This window comes from Psammomys obesus, unplaced genomic scaffold (assembly GCF_907164565.1).
Source record: "Psammomys obesus unplaced genomic scaffold, mPsaObe1.curated_primary_1811, whole genome shotgun sequence".
NCBI classification, from domain to species: Eukaryota; Metazoa; Chordata; class Mammalia; order Rodentia; family Muridae; genus Psammomys; species Psammomys obesus.
The window spans coordinates 3,990,997-4,008,154 of record NW_026587216.1 but is presented as its reverse complement, the minus strand read 5'-3'; the positions used below and the strand labels follow the sequence as shown (position 1 = coordinate 4,008,154).

General features: G+C 45.8%; 1 protein-coding gene across 1 annotated transcript; it reads left to right on the top strand.

Annotated features, from left to right (window-relative positions):
• The first annotated feature begins 2,784 nt into the window (after positions 1 to 2,784).
• On the top strand, positions 2,785 to 10,885 carry LOC129673644 (granzyme A-like). The gene is made up of 5 exons (XM_055603539.1): positions 2,785 to 2,847; positions 5,196 to 5,334; positions 6,799 to 6,940; positions 8,715 to 8,987; positions 10,407 to 10,885. Exons 1-5 carry the CDS (start codon positions 2,793 to 2,795, stop codon positions 10,557 to 10,559), a joined length of 762 nt encoding a protein of 253 aa, XP_055459514.1. The 5' UTR covers positions 2,785 to 2,792; the 3' UTR covers positions 10,560 to 10,885.
• Positions 10,886 to 17,158: the final 6,273 nt, after the last annotated feature.

Here is a 17,158-nt window from a genome sequence, read left to right as displayed (position 1 = left end):
GAGTGGGTATGGAAAGCAGGGGATGTGTCTGGGAGGATACAGGAGAAGGGATGAATATTACCAAAATGCAATGTATGAAGTTCTCAAAGAGCTAATAAAAAATATTTTAAAACGTCCATTAACGTCACCTGTCTTTGACAGTACCAACATTTTAAGCTTTTTTTTTTTTCTAAGCCAGGGTCTCCCTGTGTATCCTTGGCTGGTCTGGAGGTTGCTACGAAGACCCGCCTGGTCTTGAATTCACGAAGATCGGCCTGCCTCTGCCTCTTGAGTACTGAGATTAAAAGCGTGCACGGAAACACTTGGATGGTATCCACATTCTAAAAGAAAGACTGGAAAAACAGATGAGATGCCATGTAAAATAATAATAATAATCATCATCATCATCATCAAAGTTTACCTTTAAAGTGTTTTTTATTATTTTGTTAACAATTCTGTCTTTAACAATTCATTACAAAATATCAAAACTACAACCATATAATTCATCATCTGTAGCGACCACCCAGCAAAAACTGTGTGTGGGTGTGTGAGTGTGTATGTGTGTGCAGCCTTACATGTAAAGGCGAGCGCAGGAGGCATGCTCGTCAAAAGAAAACCTCAGGAGTCCACCGCTGCCAAGTCCAGATGTGCCACCACAGCCACATCTGGAGCGAGCACAGCGGAGCTACTTTCTGGAGTCGATCTGAAATCACTTTTGTTTCCCCGGGCCCGGTGAAGGAGAGGTCTCCCGCTAGATCTGTGTACATGAACCAGATTTCCCTCATAGGGCGGTTCCTGGCCTCTCCCTAGTCCTGGATTTTCCAGGGAAAATCTTTTGACAGCTCACATCCTCAACGGGAAAGGCCAGAAGGGCAAGACGAGAGATGCAGAGATGGGTCGTGAGGGACTAAGTTAGAGGAATGGTCGGAGGAGTCTACGGGAAACTGTTTTCAGCCCGCCCAGAGCTGGTTGCCGAGGAGAGATGAGAGAGAGATGAGAGACTTAACCGCACGAGACAGGGACCACCCGAGGACTCTCAGAGGTGTCCGATCCAGCTTGTTTCTCAGCTGTGCCTCCCATGAAAATAGGCCTCTACAGTGCACACGACGCCTCCGTTTTTGTGAGAATGAAGCTCCCCAGGGGTCGCTGGTGCTACACCTTCAATCGGGGGCCCCCCAGGTTCGTGGAGCCATGAGCTCCATCTCTAAAAGGAGGAAAGGCTACAGTCTCCACCTCTATCAGTCTCAGGTTGAAATGTCACGTTTTTTCTCGGCCTCCCATTCCAGAGCCAACACTGGCCAGCAGTTTGTTCGTCTTGGTTTATGGCTGGGTGTGATGACCTCTGAGTCTAAGACTATCATTGCCTGGCAATCATCCATTCGTGATTACTGCAAATGCCCGGTCACCAAGCACCAGTCTTTGGGCACAAGCACCAGTGATACCCACGTATTCTCCTCCGTCATCGCCTAGTGCTCCTCCGCCTTCCTGGGAGTGTGTGAACCCGTTACCCTCATCCTGCCCTGTGTGGTAACTCTGCTCCTGCGTGCTGGCTGGCTGACATGGAAAGGCTAAACGGACATGACCCTCCCTTTCACTGCAGCTCTCACTGTTTTATTTCGCCCTAGAGCCCGGCTCTGAACCTTCCTGATGCTGCGACATTAATACAGATCCCCCGTGTTGTGGTGACCCCTAACCAGGAAATCGTTCTCGTTGCTACCTCATAACTGTCATTTTGCTGCTGTTATGAATCACAATGTAAATGTTTGTGTTTTCCATTGGTCTTAGGTGACCCCTGTGACAAGATCACTTGACACCCCCCCCCCAGGGCAGACCCACCACTCTCTTTCATCCTAAACCCACCGGAACCTGGTGTCATAAGGATGAGAAGAAGAAATCGTGCGAAACAGCCACAGGGAGCCTTGGTGAGAGGAACCCCTGATCACTGACGGGCAATCTAGCCTGATTCCCTGTCACAGATCATGTGGCCAGGGGTGCCACAGGATAGGCGTGAAAACACCCATGGGAAGTTTTTAAAGATTTTTTTCTTCAGGAGTGTCTGTTTGTATTGCACACGCCATGGTACATGCACATGCATTCGGGTACGGAAGGAGACCAGGAAACGACATCGGACCCCCTGGAGCCGGAGTGACAGGCAGTTTGTAAGCTGCCCCGCATGTGCCCGGGGAGTCGAGATCCGATCCCGTGCTCTTAACCACTCAGCCATCTCTTTGGCCCCTGTTAGCATCTCTTGGATATAAAAATTCCATCTCTTTGGACACGTATGACCAGCAGTGGGACTGTGTCCTGGGATAGATCTGTCTTCAGGCTCCATGCAGACTGCTCTAGTCCATTCCCATCAACAGTGCACACGAACGACTCTCCACAGGCCCCCCGCACGTTATTGTCCGTGATAGCCTTTCAAACTTATCGACGCTTTCCTGGCGATTTCAGAATCTCCTTGCGGGCCACTACAGACTTCTCTGAAGGAGTAGGTCATTGTTACTGGATTACCTCCTTAGAAGAACAATTCCCTTTTTAATGTTTTTAAATTGACATAGTTCTCATGACTTCACATTTGCCCTTTCGGATATAAGACATCTAACCCCAAAGGAAATAACCCCAACTTATGAAACAAGTAAGTAGCCACACCACAGATAAAATACGGCTAAACTTTCCAGTAATAAAACCCCCAAAAGCCTCTGCATAGCTCAGAGCGGGGGCGGGGCGGGGCCAGAGCCCTGTGTCTTGTGTCTTACTAAAGCCAGCACCTGGAATAGTGCTCGCCATCTGGGACGGACACCAGAAGCAGCAACATGCCTCCTGCTTCCCTTCTCCCCATGGCCACCTTTTTCCTTCTAATTTCTGGAGGTAAGACATGCCTTCACACGCCTTTTCCTTTTGCTCACAATGAAGTAGAAATCTACATAGATTTAGTTTATTCTTGAGGTGATATAATAAAGGGGGAAAGGAAATAATAAAAAGGCCCAATCATTTTTAAATGCTGCCATTTGTCTTTGCTATCTAAAGGGCACACCAGCTTTAAAAGAAATTTTAAAAAGCCAGTGTCTGAGGAAATAATATGGAAGCATCAGCTACATTTTGTGACTCTTATGAATCCAGACCTCTACCAAACAAGGCCTTTGTGTGGGAAAAAAAAAAAAAACTATCAGTGCCATTAAAGGGGGGATGTAGGAGCTGTGTTAACCGACCTGCCAATTGTATAAGCACAACTGAATGCTTCAGCTAAGTCTTGCTATGTTCAGTTTCAAGATACTGTTTGTGGCTGTGTTTATGCCCAGTTCTAGGGATAATGAAGAGAATAACATTTTCAGTGTAAAACAAACACATGCATACATATCAATGCACATCAACAAATGTCTGTCCTTAATGAAGCTCACAAGTAAGAGTTAGCTCTATGCTAACAGCCTCTCAGACATCAGCCCACTTGAACACCTTAATGTCATTGCCATCATCTCCATTTCACATTTGGGAAACCAACACCAGAAAGGTTACTAAATGGACAAAGATGGTTAGCAGCTGGTTAGCAGAACTGCTGGGTTTAAGCTCTGACTTTGGGTCCAGACAGACCTTCAGAGCTGGAGCACTGACATAGGATCTGTGAGCCTATTTAAGGCCATGCTTAGGCCTCAGAAAGCCTGCGACTTTACCAAAGCCATAGGCAAATATTTAAACTGCACGTGTATGCCTTGTTTTATTAGATTCTCATAACTCTGGAAGGAAAATGTTAAAAGAAAGAAAAGACAGTAGGCAAGAAGTCCAACTGGAGGACGCTCTGTTTCCCAATGGGAAAATATGGGTTTGCACCACATGAGACTGTAAGGACAATGCCTTGACATTATTAGTGGTGTGAACTTGAGCATTTAAACTTTACCGTTCTCATTTCCCTAGAAAAATAGCACCCATCTTCCATTGCAATTAATATTATGAGTGGTGTCAGTCACAGATGGGTGCCTGGAGTCAGAGATGCTCCATTACTGCCGCTACATAGGTTCTTAATTTTTCTTTACTTTTAATATAATTTATTAAAACTGCTACTAGCCATAACAAACTTGCTATGGAATACTGTAGATTTTTTAAGGCCAGTGCCCCAGTGTCCCACATGTAATTGGCATCATATTTTACTAATAATAGATTTTTTTATCTATGACCATTCAAGACGGTTCTCAGTATCTCTGCTTCTGAATAAGAGGGTAGAGAATCCGTTTCAATGCAAACTGAGTAGCAGAGAGTCTATCTGGGGCTGTTGTCGAGTCCTGGAGGTCCGACCAAGAATGCTGCCGACCCAATCTGCATTATTCTCCTGCAGCCCTCCAGCTTCTGGCCACTTGGTGGTCTGTGATGTTTCTACCCTGTATCAAATGACTCTTTGTGAAATGCTGTCTGCTGGTGATGACAGTCCACAGCGTTAAAACTAGGATAAGTCACTGCTTTCCTAGGCAAGCACATCCACAGTCCTCTGCTGCTCAGAGGGTCACCGGCATCAGAAGCACGATGCATGCTTAAAACGTATGTTTCCTGATTCCAAATCATTCTCTCCAGTGGGTCTATGGAATATAGGTTATTATTATAACAATAAAGCCTGAGAACTATCATGCAGAAAAGAAATGAATTCTACACATTTGTCATTTTGACCCTAATGAGAAAAAAAAAAAAGATAATGAAGAAACAGAAAGAAGACAGAGAGTAGGGTAAGGAAAAGCAGGAAAGAGAGAGGGAGAAAGGCAGAGAGAGCATCAATTTAGGCGTACGGCATAAAAATGATTTAAAAGTAGGGATGTTTGTTTATGTTAAAAACTCTAAATAAAAACCTAAACTCAAGCCAGACATGTCTAGCATTTGGGAGGCGGAGGTAGGACCAATGTTATCCTTGGCTACTTGATGAGTTTGAGGCTAGCCTGGGCTACATGAGACCCTGTCTCAGGAAACAGAAGCCGAGCACTAAGCTGGGTTTGATTAAATGTTATGAAGCATGCATGTGTGGCTGGGAACACAGCCATGAGGCAAACGCTACAGCAGTAGCAGCAGCCAGAGCCTGGGCTTGCTCTACCCCGGTCCCCAGCACAGGACACACATATAAAAATTAGCACGATTAGCGCTGTAATTTTTTTATTATTATTATTTTAGCCGAACTTTCCTGGGGTAAAGGATTGCTCAAGCAAGGCTTTCACTCTCTATCGATCTCTTCATTTTTCCAGAGACCTGTGAGGGAATTATAGGAGGACATAAGGTGCCATCTCATGCCAGACGCTACATGGTTCTCATCAAAGGGCTGGAAATCTGCGCAGGGGCTTTGATCAAAGAAAACTGGGTGCTGACAGCTGCTCACTGTGACCTGTAAGTCATCCAGGCGCCCCTCATTCCCAGTGCTGACTCATAGCTATCCAGTCCAAAGCCACAAATGTGGCAGTATGGAGAGAAAACGGGCACACACGATCTGTTACAAACATACAATCCATTACATACACGGGCACATCCCATACATTATATCCTATTGTGATATTTACCTCACAGGCCAGATAGTATAGAATAAGACTGAAAAGTACATTAAAAGTGGGTCTTTTCCCACTACAAAGAGCAACAGTACTAGAACTTGAAAAGACAGGGAAATAACAGCACTCAGTCTGATCACTCACAAACAGTCTCTGTCAGTGTTCTGTTCCCTGTTTGGCTCACAAGCATATTTTACACAATCAATCATCAATCACACTGAGTTGTCTCCTATGGCTACAGCTCATTTATTCCATTACTGGTCTTGTCCCACCTTAATATGATATATTAGAGTGATCCCAGGAAATTACTACTCTTTGACTGCTAAAAACAATAACCGTACCCTATAGCTTAAACTAATGGTCCGAGTCATTATTTTAAAGGCCGAGTCATAGTTATCATGATAATCTACTCTTCTTTAACTGTGTCTGTTGCTGGTCAGCAAGGCCTGATAGTCCTTGTTCATTTTAGCACAAATTGCCTGATCCAAAGATGCAGCTTAAAATTATATAAAAAGTTATGCTGTGGTAGAAGATAAAATCTATCAAGTAAGAACACAATTCATGCAGACAGGAAAGCTGGCACGTTGGTTAACTGACAGGACTGTTTGGTGCCCTGTTGATGCAACAAGTCAGGATATAATTTTTCTTATGTCATTTGGTTCACAAACAAGATTAGGAGTCAGCTCTAACTCCATTGGCTTCTTGTGTCTTTGGTTCATCTATGTAGGTGTTCATATGTGAGGCAGCAGGATATGTGGGAGGGAGTTAGGGAGAGAGGGGTGTGTGTATGTGTGTGTGTGTGTGTGTGTGTGTGTGTGTGTGTGTGTGTAGGAGGGTTGTCTGTATTTGTCTGAAGCAAGCAGGCTACTGTCAGTTCAGATTTATCTGTCTGTGCCCTTGGGTTAGGTCTTTGCACTGGGTGTCATCAACCTAGAAGGCCACTAGGAGACAGACTTTGCTGTACAAAATTAACCAACGTAAAGAAACAGGAAGTTCTTCCTTTGCTATGGACGCCCAGGGCCACAGTGCCTGTCCTGGGAATCCCCTGCTCCACAGCCTCCAGGCCATCCCAACTCAAGTCAGGGACTCCCTTCCTGGTTTCTTCCTTCTGGAAAAGACATTGGCAGCTTGAATGCATCCTAATGCATGTGGGAAGTCTGATGGAGAAGATGCCAAGACACCAAAAAAGAAGGTTCTATAAGGCCCAGCTCCATCTCTCGCTTGCTTATAAAACAGCACCCACGAACACTGAAACGCAAAGAGCAGAACTTACTCTCTTCTCTTAAATATTGTGTGGTTTCCTTCTCAGGAGAGGCAAGCCTCAGATTATTCTTGGTGCCCACCTTGTATCTCAGGAAGAGAAACTTGAACAGATGTTTTCCATTAAAAGGGCAGTTTCCTACCCATGCTATGATCCTGAGACATTTCAAGGAGATCTCCAACTCCTTCAGGTAAATATGCTTAAATATTTTGGGTTTTTTTTTTTTCTCTCGTAACTTTTAGTAAAAAGACAGTTACTTTGAGTGAGTACAGACACACACCCCACAAACCAGCCCTCACAAGATGGGCTCCAAGGACAAGGCACCTCAGGAGGGCAGGGGTCCAGCACTTTGTTTCCAGCGTCCCTTCCCCCTGAGTTCAACAGCTTCTCACAAAGCTGTCATAGGACCAGGCAGGCTCCAGTGTTGACGTTCATCGAGAACTCTCCCATAGTGAGACAACTCTCTGATGAATGATGCCCAACCAGCAGGGGAGACAGCCACTCTGGGAAAACACTGGGTAGACCCAGTGAGATGACACGGAGAGGGCCTTCTTGTAGGATTTGAGCTCTGTAGCAGTCTGGGAGAGCACCGAGGAACTGAGTCTGGTCTGAGCGGAGAGGTGTCATCGAGCGGGCTAGCTCTATGATGAGGGATCTGTGAAGCTGGGTGCGGTGGCACACGCCTCTAATCCCAGCACTCTGGGGGGCTAAGGCAGGCGGATCTCTGTGAGTTCGAAACCAGCTTGGTCTACAAAGTGAGTGCAGGACAACCAAGGCTACACAGAGAAAACTTGTCTCAAATACAACCCCCCTCAAAAAAAAAAAAAAAAAAAAAAAAGAAAAAGAAAAAGAAAAAGAAAAAGAAAAAAAAAAAGTCTTACCTGGGAAGCAGTAGGGAAAGAGTCAATGTGACTCTAAGGACACACCCATCATGAATTTTAGCCAAGGTAATTTTAGACTTGTGGACAATGACATCAGTTTTGCCCCTGCTCAAACTTGACTACAGGGCTGCCCTGTAATTACTCCCTCCACTGAATTCATCTTGTCTGGTACTGTCCATCTGTGAGGAAGCTAAGAATTAGCAGGAAGTTAGTGCTCAGTGGTTAGCGCAGCCGGCCCACCTCTTCTACAGAAGATGAGCTGTAAGCAGGACTTCCTCCAGAAGTACTCAGTCTAGAGAGGGACAGACACAAACCACTGGCTCTGAACCGATGGTGTTCTGCTAATTCACCCCCCACCCCCCACCATCACCACCAAGATAAAATCAAGGAAGGGCAGGTGGTCCAGGAAGCCTGCTGGGTCCCAGCAAAGGCGGAGGCAGGGGCTTTCTAGTTAGGAAGAAGTGTGTGTAACAGAGAATAGCTTGGAGGAGGAGAGGAGAGAAAAAGAGTTAGCATGAAATTTGACGCTGAGGGGTGGAGTGGGACACAGAGCGCAAAGGCGGGTTTTGTAAATCCTGCCCGGAAGTTCGAACAGAGAAGCGTTTTAACCGGGAGGGTGATATTACCGGACTCAGTGATGCAGAAAACAGAACGAAGCAAAACGGAATCGGAAAAGAGTGAGAGCGCAGTGAGGGGCTCACAACTCACAAAACTGCAAACGGGCTGACTGGGAACGTCACAGCAGGACTGAAACAGCCCGGGGGCGCTGCACCCCCGCGGGTAAAGGGAGAGCCGTAGGGCTCCATTTGCCTCTGACAGGCCCTTCACCTTCCTTGTCCGCGTAGTACTCGGACTTCAGCCTAACCCTCCCCACTATTTTCCCAGAGACCCCCAGGCCTGGCCCTCCCTGTGTCCTCCCCTCCTCCAAATGCAGATTCCTGCCTGGCAACCTAGGCGGTGAGAGGCAGCTCCACCCCACCCCGCCCCCGCCCCTCGGTACTCGGCTCCCTTGGTTAAGCTTCAGGTTACAGCGTTTCTTCCTCCGCCGCCTTCATCGGAACGTAACGACTCTTGCGCTTTCAGCTGGATGGTAAGGCAACCATGACCAAAGCTGTGGGGATCCTTCACCTCCCAAAGAGAGGAGATGATGTGAAACCCCACACCAAGTGTCACGTGGCCGGATGGGGGAGCACCAAAAGAGACTCCTGCAAAGTTTCCAACATCCTGAGAGAGGTCAACGTCACTGTGATCGACCGAAAAGTCTGCAACGGTCCCTCGCATTACGACTTCAAGCAGGTGGTGGACAAGGGCATGGTCTGCGCTGGAGGCAAGAAAGGGGAAGACGAGTCGTGCAGCGTATGTAAATGAGAATGTCTCGCCCTGTCCTTCGGCTCCAGGGAATGAAAGGGTTAAAGGAATCTGGTAGAAAGAACGTGGCGAACAGCTGTGATTTCCTTTTCTGTCCCTACAGTGGTCTCTCCTTTCTAATGATCATCTTTAGTACATGCTAGAAATAAGGAAAAATGAGAAATAACAAATTCTTCGAGGAAAAAAAAAAAACCTAAAAATTATTTAAGATATCAAAAGTGCCCTTCTGTCTGAGATGGCTTAGCTAGTATCATCTTTGGAGAAAGGCGTATTTGAGACACCTCCCCTCCCCTCCATCTCAAGCTTTCTAATTGTCCCAACCTATGTCTTCCTCTGACATACTGGCCAAGAGAGAAGACACTTTTTTTTAAATTGTTTTTTAATGACAGCGATGTGGCTAAGCAGGTAAAGGTGCGTGCTGCCAAGTCTACATTTGATCCACAGATTCCACACGGTAGAAGAAGAGAATCGGTTCTCACAAGTTGTCCTCTGACCACCACGTACATACTGTGGCCCATAGAGAGAGACAGAGACACGGAGAGAATGTTATTCTTTGTTTATTTTAAAAGTTGACACAGGCCAGTGTAAGGAGACTTCTATTCTCTCTTTGTCTTACTGATGGCAGTAAGTCTGCGTTGCTGCAGAACTGCTTTTTTAAAAATATAAATGGCTGGGAGACAGAAGTGCATCTGTGACCGTAGAAGCTAAGCTTTTTGTTCTGTTTTTCCTTTTGAGATTCTCTTTCTCCTGATTCATTTTCTTGTTCCGTTTCTTTAGAGTCCGTCCATTGTGAAGAATAATGGGTTTCGTCATAAAGCTTTCACACACTCACACACACCATCATGTACTCTTCAGTCACATGCTCCATGTTGCCCTCTCTATTCCCCCATTCTCCTCTCCACCCCCCCCACCAGTCCCCTTCCTCTTCTAAACTCTTCTTTCCTTCTTAATGTCATGTCGTTTCATCCCTTTGGTTTATTTTTTTGTTTTCGAGATAGGCACTCATGTTGGTTTAGGGTTTGTGGTTATTTTTGTTTTTTGGTTTTGTGTGTGTGTGTGTGTGTGTGTGTTGTTGTTGTTGTTGTTGTTGTTGTTGTTGTTTAGGAACCCAGGCTAGCCCAGAACTCATAACAATCCTCCTGCCTTAGCCTTTCATTCTCATTAACTTTTAATCTAGTTTCTGCATATAAAAGAAAATGTGCTGTTTGTCTTTCTGAGCCTTTTTTTATCATCAAATGATTATCTCTAATTAAAGAAGTTTAAAAGTTGCTTTTAAATCAGGAAAGAGAAATAAAAGGTATGACTGAAGTATGACTGGATGGATGGATGCATGCATGCATGGATGGATAAAATAATTAGCATCTTGGAATGACACCCATACTGAAAACACTTGCCTTTCTGTTCCAGGGAGATTCTGGAAGCCCTCTGATCTGTGATAATGTTTTCAGAGGGGTCACTTCCTTTGGAAAATGTGGTGATCCCAGGAAGCCTGGTGTCTACACTCTTCTTACAGATAAATACCTCAGCTGGATACAGAAAACTATTACAGGAACCATATGACATGGTTCCTGGGAAGCAGGTGCCTGAAATCATCACTGGAAGAGTTCAAACAAAAGGGACTGAAACTTCTCCTATCCCAGACAGCACTTGTCAGTCCTAACTGCACCAGCCACAGCTTGTCTGAACCAGTCACCAGCTACCTGCTTGCGCTGCTAAGACTGCAGCTTCACATTTAACTCTCTGTGGCAAGAGAGAGCCTCGAGAAGAGAGAGAGCCCTGCATTCAAAATAACCTTGCTTTATTCAGAAAGTGAGGCACGATGCTTCCCTATGTTCTGCTTAAAAGAAGCCAATCCCAGGGAAAGCCCAAATAATCTTTGCTCTCCCAAATACAGACCCCCAAATACCTGTGGCCCTTCCAATTTTGTGTGTGTATGTGTGAATTTTTATTATTATTGAAAATAGATTATTCTCAGGTCTGGAGAGATGGCTCAGAGGTTAAGAGCACTGGCTGCTCTTCCAAAGGTCCTGAGTTCAATTCCCAGCACCCATGTGGTGGCTCACAGCCATCTGTTGCCCTCTTCCGGCTTGCAGGTGTACATGCAGACAGAACACTATACAAAATAAATCGGAAAGAAAGAAAGAAAGAAAGAAAGAAAGAAAGAAAGAAAGAAAGAAAGAAAGAAAGAAAGAGAAAAAAAGAGAGAAAGAGAGAAAGTAGATTCTTCTCTCATATAGTACACCCCAACCACAGTTTCACCTCCCACCACTCCTCCTAGCCTCCCTCACCTTCCCTCTCCCACAGATCCACTCCCCTCCATTTCCTCTTCAGAAAAAAAAGCAAGGTTCCAAGAGATGACATCCAGATGGAACAAAACAAGACACAATAAGAGAAGGCAAGAGCCCTAATATCAAGGCTGGACGAGGCAATGCAATAGGAGGAAAAGTGTCTTAAGAGCAGGCAAGAGAGTCATTGATATACCTGTTCCCACTGTTAGGAGTCCCACGAGAACATCAAGCTAACAGCCACAACATATACACCAAGGACCTGGCACAGACCCACACAGGCCGAGTGCTTGTCGCTTCAGTTTCTGTGAGCCCATGTGAGCCCTGCTCTGTTGATCCAGGGGGCCATGTTCTCCTGATGTCCTCCATCTCCTCTGACTCCTACAGTCTTCTCCCTCTCTCTCTTCCACGGAGTTCCTTGATCTCCTGAGGAGAGGGACCCAAGGGAAACCTCCCACATAGTCTCTCTCCCCACATAATGTCTGGCTGTGGCTCTCTGCACCCGCTCTCAGAGGGAGGGAGACCGTCTAATGACAACTAGACAATGCACCTATCTATGAGTGCAGCCAAATATTATTAGGAATAATTTCATTGATTATTTTGTTTTAGTTTTTTGGGGGGTTTTGTTTGTTTGTTTGTTGTTTTTTTCGTTTTTTGCCAGCTGTGTTTAGTTCTACCCTAGGTCTCTGGTTCCATTCTCCAGTTCTGGCCATCCAGGCAGTGTAGGGCATGGGCTTCCTCTTAGTTAAATCAGACATTGGCTGGCCACTCACACGGGTTCTAAGCCATCATTGTCCCAGCACATCTTGCAGGCAGGACAGATTGTAGGTGGGTGGTTTTGTGGCTGGGTTGGCGTCCAGGCTTCTCCTTTCATAGGCTGCAGAGAGACTAAAGCATAGGGTGACATCTCTATGCCTGAACCAGCTCTGCTCCTCTGCCTTCAAGGAGTGAAGGGAAGTTGTCCCAGAATTAGTTTTCAGAGGATGACCTTCTGTCTAGCGTCAGCCTAGAGATCTCCACAGGACCTCCTCAGTCAACAACTCAACCGAATGTAACCTAGTCCCGCCACTGAAAACCTTGCCTGACTTCGAAAGATAGCCGGTTCGGATTCCATACCCTCCATTACCAGGTGTCCTGGCTAAGCTCACTCTCGTAGATTCCAGGGAGTTTCCACTGAACCACTTTTCCACACTCCCCCCTCCCATAGCTCTCCCCACACTCTCTCCCTCCAACCCCCACATGGTCCCTCCCACCCCTGTCCCCACCAGCCCCCAGTCCACCCTCAGAGCTTATACTATTTATTTCCCATTCCTAGGGAGATCCATGCTTCCCCACTACAGCCCTCCTCTTAACCGCTCTGGGTCTATGGGTTGTAACTTAATTATCTATCATTTACTTGACAGCTAATATTCGCTTATAAGTAAATATATACCATATTTGGCTTTCTCCTCATGAGTTACCTCACTCAGCATGTTTTTTTTTTAGTTGCATCCTGTTGCCTGCAAATTTCATGGTGTCATTTTTTAAGCCTCTGAGTAATAAATACTCCATTGTGTAAACATGCCACAGTTTCTTTATCCATTCTTTAGTTGAGGGACACCTAGGTTGTTTCTAGTTTTTGGATATTATGAATAAAGCTGCTATGAACATAGTTGAGCAAGTGTTCTTATGGTAGGATGGAGCATCCTTTGGGTATATGCCCAAGAGTGGTATAGCTGGGTCTTGTGGTATATGGATTTTCTGAAAGACTGCCACATTGATTTTCATAGTGGCTGTAAAAGTGTGCACTCCCATCAGCAGTGACAGAATGTTTCTCTTCCTCCACATGCTCTACAGCATGAGCTATGACTTGTGTTGTTGATCTTAGCAATTTGAACATGTGTAAGAAGAAATCTCAAAATAGTTTTGATTTGCATTTCCCTGATGGCAAAGGATGTTAAACATTTCTTTAGTGTTTCTCAGCAATTTGAAATTCCTCTATTGAGAATTAGATATGTACCCAATTTTAATTGGATTTTAACTTGTTTTTTATATCTAACTTCTTGAGTTTTATGTGTTGTTTGACTATTCAATCTACATCAGCAGTGGACTTGGTAAAAAAATCTTTTTCCATTTCATAGGGTGTCACTTTGTTTGATTGACAGAAGCTTTTCAGTTTCATGAGGTCCCATTTATTAATTGCTGAGGTTAGTGCCTTTTCTGTTCAGGATGTTATCTCCTGTGGCAATGCGCTCAAGACTCTTCCCCACTTTCTTTTCTTTCAGGTTCAGTTTGTCTTATTTTGTCCCGAAGCACTTTCAGGGGACCACCCTGTGCCAGGCACTGTGCCCAACACTGTAAACACAGAGGGGCCTGGGGCATTAAGCACTGTGCCTCCAGTGTTCAGAGGCTAGCAATGAGGAAGATAATTAACCAGGATCTAGAAGACACAGAACAGAGCAGAGTGAGTTTATGGTGTGAGGATGGTAATTGGAGAAAGATAAATAAAATTTCACTTCTGTCATTAGCCACAACTTTTTCTCTTAAGGCCAATACAAAGTCCGGTTTTCTGACTAACTTCCACAGATCTTCCAGCTAGCCTTAGTAGAGAGATCACAGGTCTACACAGCCAACCTAAGACACATCTCTAAATCATTTAAGACCTTGAGCACAGAACTAGTCTGTGCCTCCATTTTCATGTTTGTATTCTTGAATAAGTAAAACATAAGAATTTAAAGTGAAATAGGCCAGAACTTTGTTATCAAGAATTGTTCATCATTCCTCCTAGAAAGGTTAATAGAGAAAAAAAAAAAAAAAAAAAAAAAGACAACAACAGGTGTTGAGGATGTGGAGAAAGGTGAACTTCTTCTGCACGCTAGTGGTAGAAAAGTGGCATGGCACAGCTGCTGTGGAAATGATATTGCAAAAATCAGTTTCTCTGTGAGCCTAGGTTTTCATTCTAAGTCTACCTAAGAGAAACGAAAGCACACACCCTAGCAAAACCTTGAGCACAAATATTCACAGCAACATTATCTACACTGGCTAAAAAGAAGCAGCAATCCAAAAGTCTACCCGCTAACAAGCCAATTTTCCACAAAAGTTCATAAAAGCAATAAGAAAAGCTCTAGTGTTGTTTCATGGGTATTTGAAAACTTGTCTTATTGTTTGAGACCAGGGATAATTCGTAACAATTACGTCACTTACTGATTACACGTAGACAAGAATTCCGTGAGCCCATGCAACATACCCATGTGATAGAATATTATTCAGGCATAAAAACAAATTAAGCACTGGGAGATTCTATCATGAATAACCTATAAGAATGTGGCTTAACATGAGGTGGCATGGGTGTGGAAGTAATGCCGTCCCCTTCCTTGCTCCTTACCACCTCTGGCAACTGGGAGAGCTAGCTCGGGAGTCATGAGAGCTGGAAAGCTATCCCTGCCCCTCAAGACTCCAGCACTCAGGAGAGTGGGCCCTACACCTCACTGGGCAGCACACTAAAGCTGGCTCTAGGCATGGGTCCCGGTGAGTTGGCCCCTAGGGCACGGGAGCAGGAGAGCTGACCCTGCCGGTGGCAGCACTGGGTGGCCTAGCCAGAGCACTGCCGGAGAGCTCACACTGGTGGTGCGGATGAGGGGGAGCTGGCAGGCGACCATCTCAGCGACCACCCAGGCCCAGATCCAGGGCTTTGAATTGGCCCACATCAAAAATCTACATCATCTTTGAACTGTTGGAGTGTGTGAAAGGGCCAGTCCCCTGATCCAAAGCTACAGGATCTCCATGATACAGGGCAACAACAGGATAAGTGGGTGAAGTCCAGGTGAAAATCCAATACCCATGCTGTCACAGAAGCCAGAGGCCTCGAACCGGACAAATGGCTCACTGCAATGAACATGTGAAGGTGTGCGGACAGAGGGATACACTGTGGGACATGCCATGACACACGGCAGCTCTCGCAACAAGATGTTTTCTAGGCTTTGTTTTGATGTGTTTGGGTGAGTGTGTGTGTGTGTGTGTGTGTGTGTCTGTGTGTGTGTGTGTGTGTGTGAGACTTTGGGGGGAGGTTGCAAGGGTGGAGGGTAGATATGAGGGGACGGAGAGATGAGTTGGGACTGGAGTGCGTGATGTAAAACTAACGATCAATAAGGTTAAAAAAAAAAAAATGGGCCTCAACATGGATGGACCTTGAAAACAAGCTAAATGAAAGAAAGAAAACACCAAAAGGCTGCATGAAAGATATCAAGAACAGGTCAATCCATAGCCCCGCAAAGATGAGAGGTTGCCACTGGCTAGAAATGGGGACTGACTCCTAACAGGCATAAAGCTTCTTTTTAGGACAGCTGTTCTCAACCTGTGGGCCATGACCCTTTTGGAAGTCACATATCAGATATGTACCTAACAGCAGCAAATCTACAGTCATGAAGTAACTGTAACACAGAGCGAGGAGCTGTGTTAAAGGGTCTCAGCATCAGGAAGGCTGAGAACCACTGTTTGGGGGGTGAGGAAAAGCAGACATCATATAGTTAGGACTATGGTTTGGCTCCTTGGATGAGCACTGGCCTAGAATGTTCAAGGCCCTGGGTTGGACCGCAACCAACCAATGAAGGTGTGGGGTCAGGGCACCACCTTTCTGTACTCGGGTGTTCTACCAAAGCTCTTGAGTTGGACGGCTGCAAATGGCGGGTGTAAGCCGTGTACTCGATGCAGTTTTGAAATGTGAATCATGTTAATTTTTAAAAAGCTGTCATTGGAAGCTGAAACTAGAAGCAGCAACTTGTAAAGCCTGTGAAGCCTCTCGGGGGGGGGGGGGGGGGCAGCTTGCAAAGATGCCCAGAAAGAGACTTGAGAGGTGGGAGATAACACAATTTCTACCGGGCATGCTGGAAACCGGAGGACGGACTGAGGAGAGCTGTGTGTTACTCTGACCCTCTGTCATCACGCTACAGCTAAACCTTATATTGGAATAAGTGGCTCTCTGTGTTGGACCTTTGAGGGTGTGGGTTTCAATGCAGAGCATGCCTACTGAGTGTGGGGACCCCTCCCGCTGACACAGACCTCAGCTCCAGCCACTCCACACCCCTTCTCCACCGCTTCAGTCACACTCCACCTCATCAGGCCCTGAGCATGCCTTCAGCCTTCTCACCTTCAAAAGAAAACACACTGCTCCTCCACACAGCTCCCCACTTCTCTCCCTCCCATCAAATTTCCAGTATTCCGTCATTTTTTCCAATATGGTTCTGCCTGACACTGTGCATAAATGGCCGCCATCTCTTCCCCTGCTGACTTTATTAAACCTTGTTGGATCCAAAGACCCATTTTCTCTCCTTCTTTATTTGCCTCATCAGCAGTATTCACAATCATTTTGTGCCCCTTCTCCAACCTCTTGGGTGTGTTCAGCTTCCAAGACGCCACTTCACCTGGCTATCCTACCTCATAGGTCCCTGCTTGTCCTCGGTCTCCATTTCTGCAGGACACTGTCCTCTTCCACCTCTCAATGTTGCAGTGGCCCCTGGCCAGATCCCGAGACCTCCTTCCACCCATCCTCACTCCCTTCTCGGTGGCAGCTAGGCTATAAGAGTCTACAGAGGGCATCCGTCTCTTCGCTAATCATTCCCGTCTGTGTCCGTAGTCCAGCATCTCCCTAAATCCAGCCACTTCCTAGCCCCACGTGAACATAAAGCTGTCCCCATGAGTCTCCCTCTTCAACCTGCTTCAGCCCTGTTTTTTCCCTGTTTCTAGAAAACTCATCTAGACAGCTTCACGACCAATATACTCACCACTCTGTGGTGTCTGTACACTGCTCACCCCTGGGTCACATTTTCTGTCCCCTTACCTTGACCTGTATATGCACCATTTCCCAGTCTTTCATTTTTGTGTTGCCTTGATAATAAT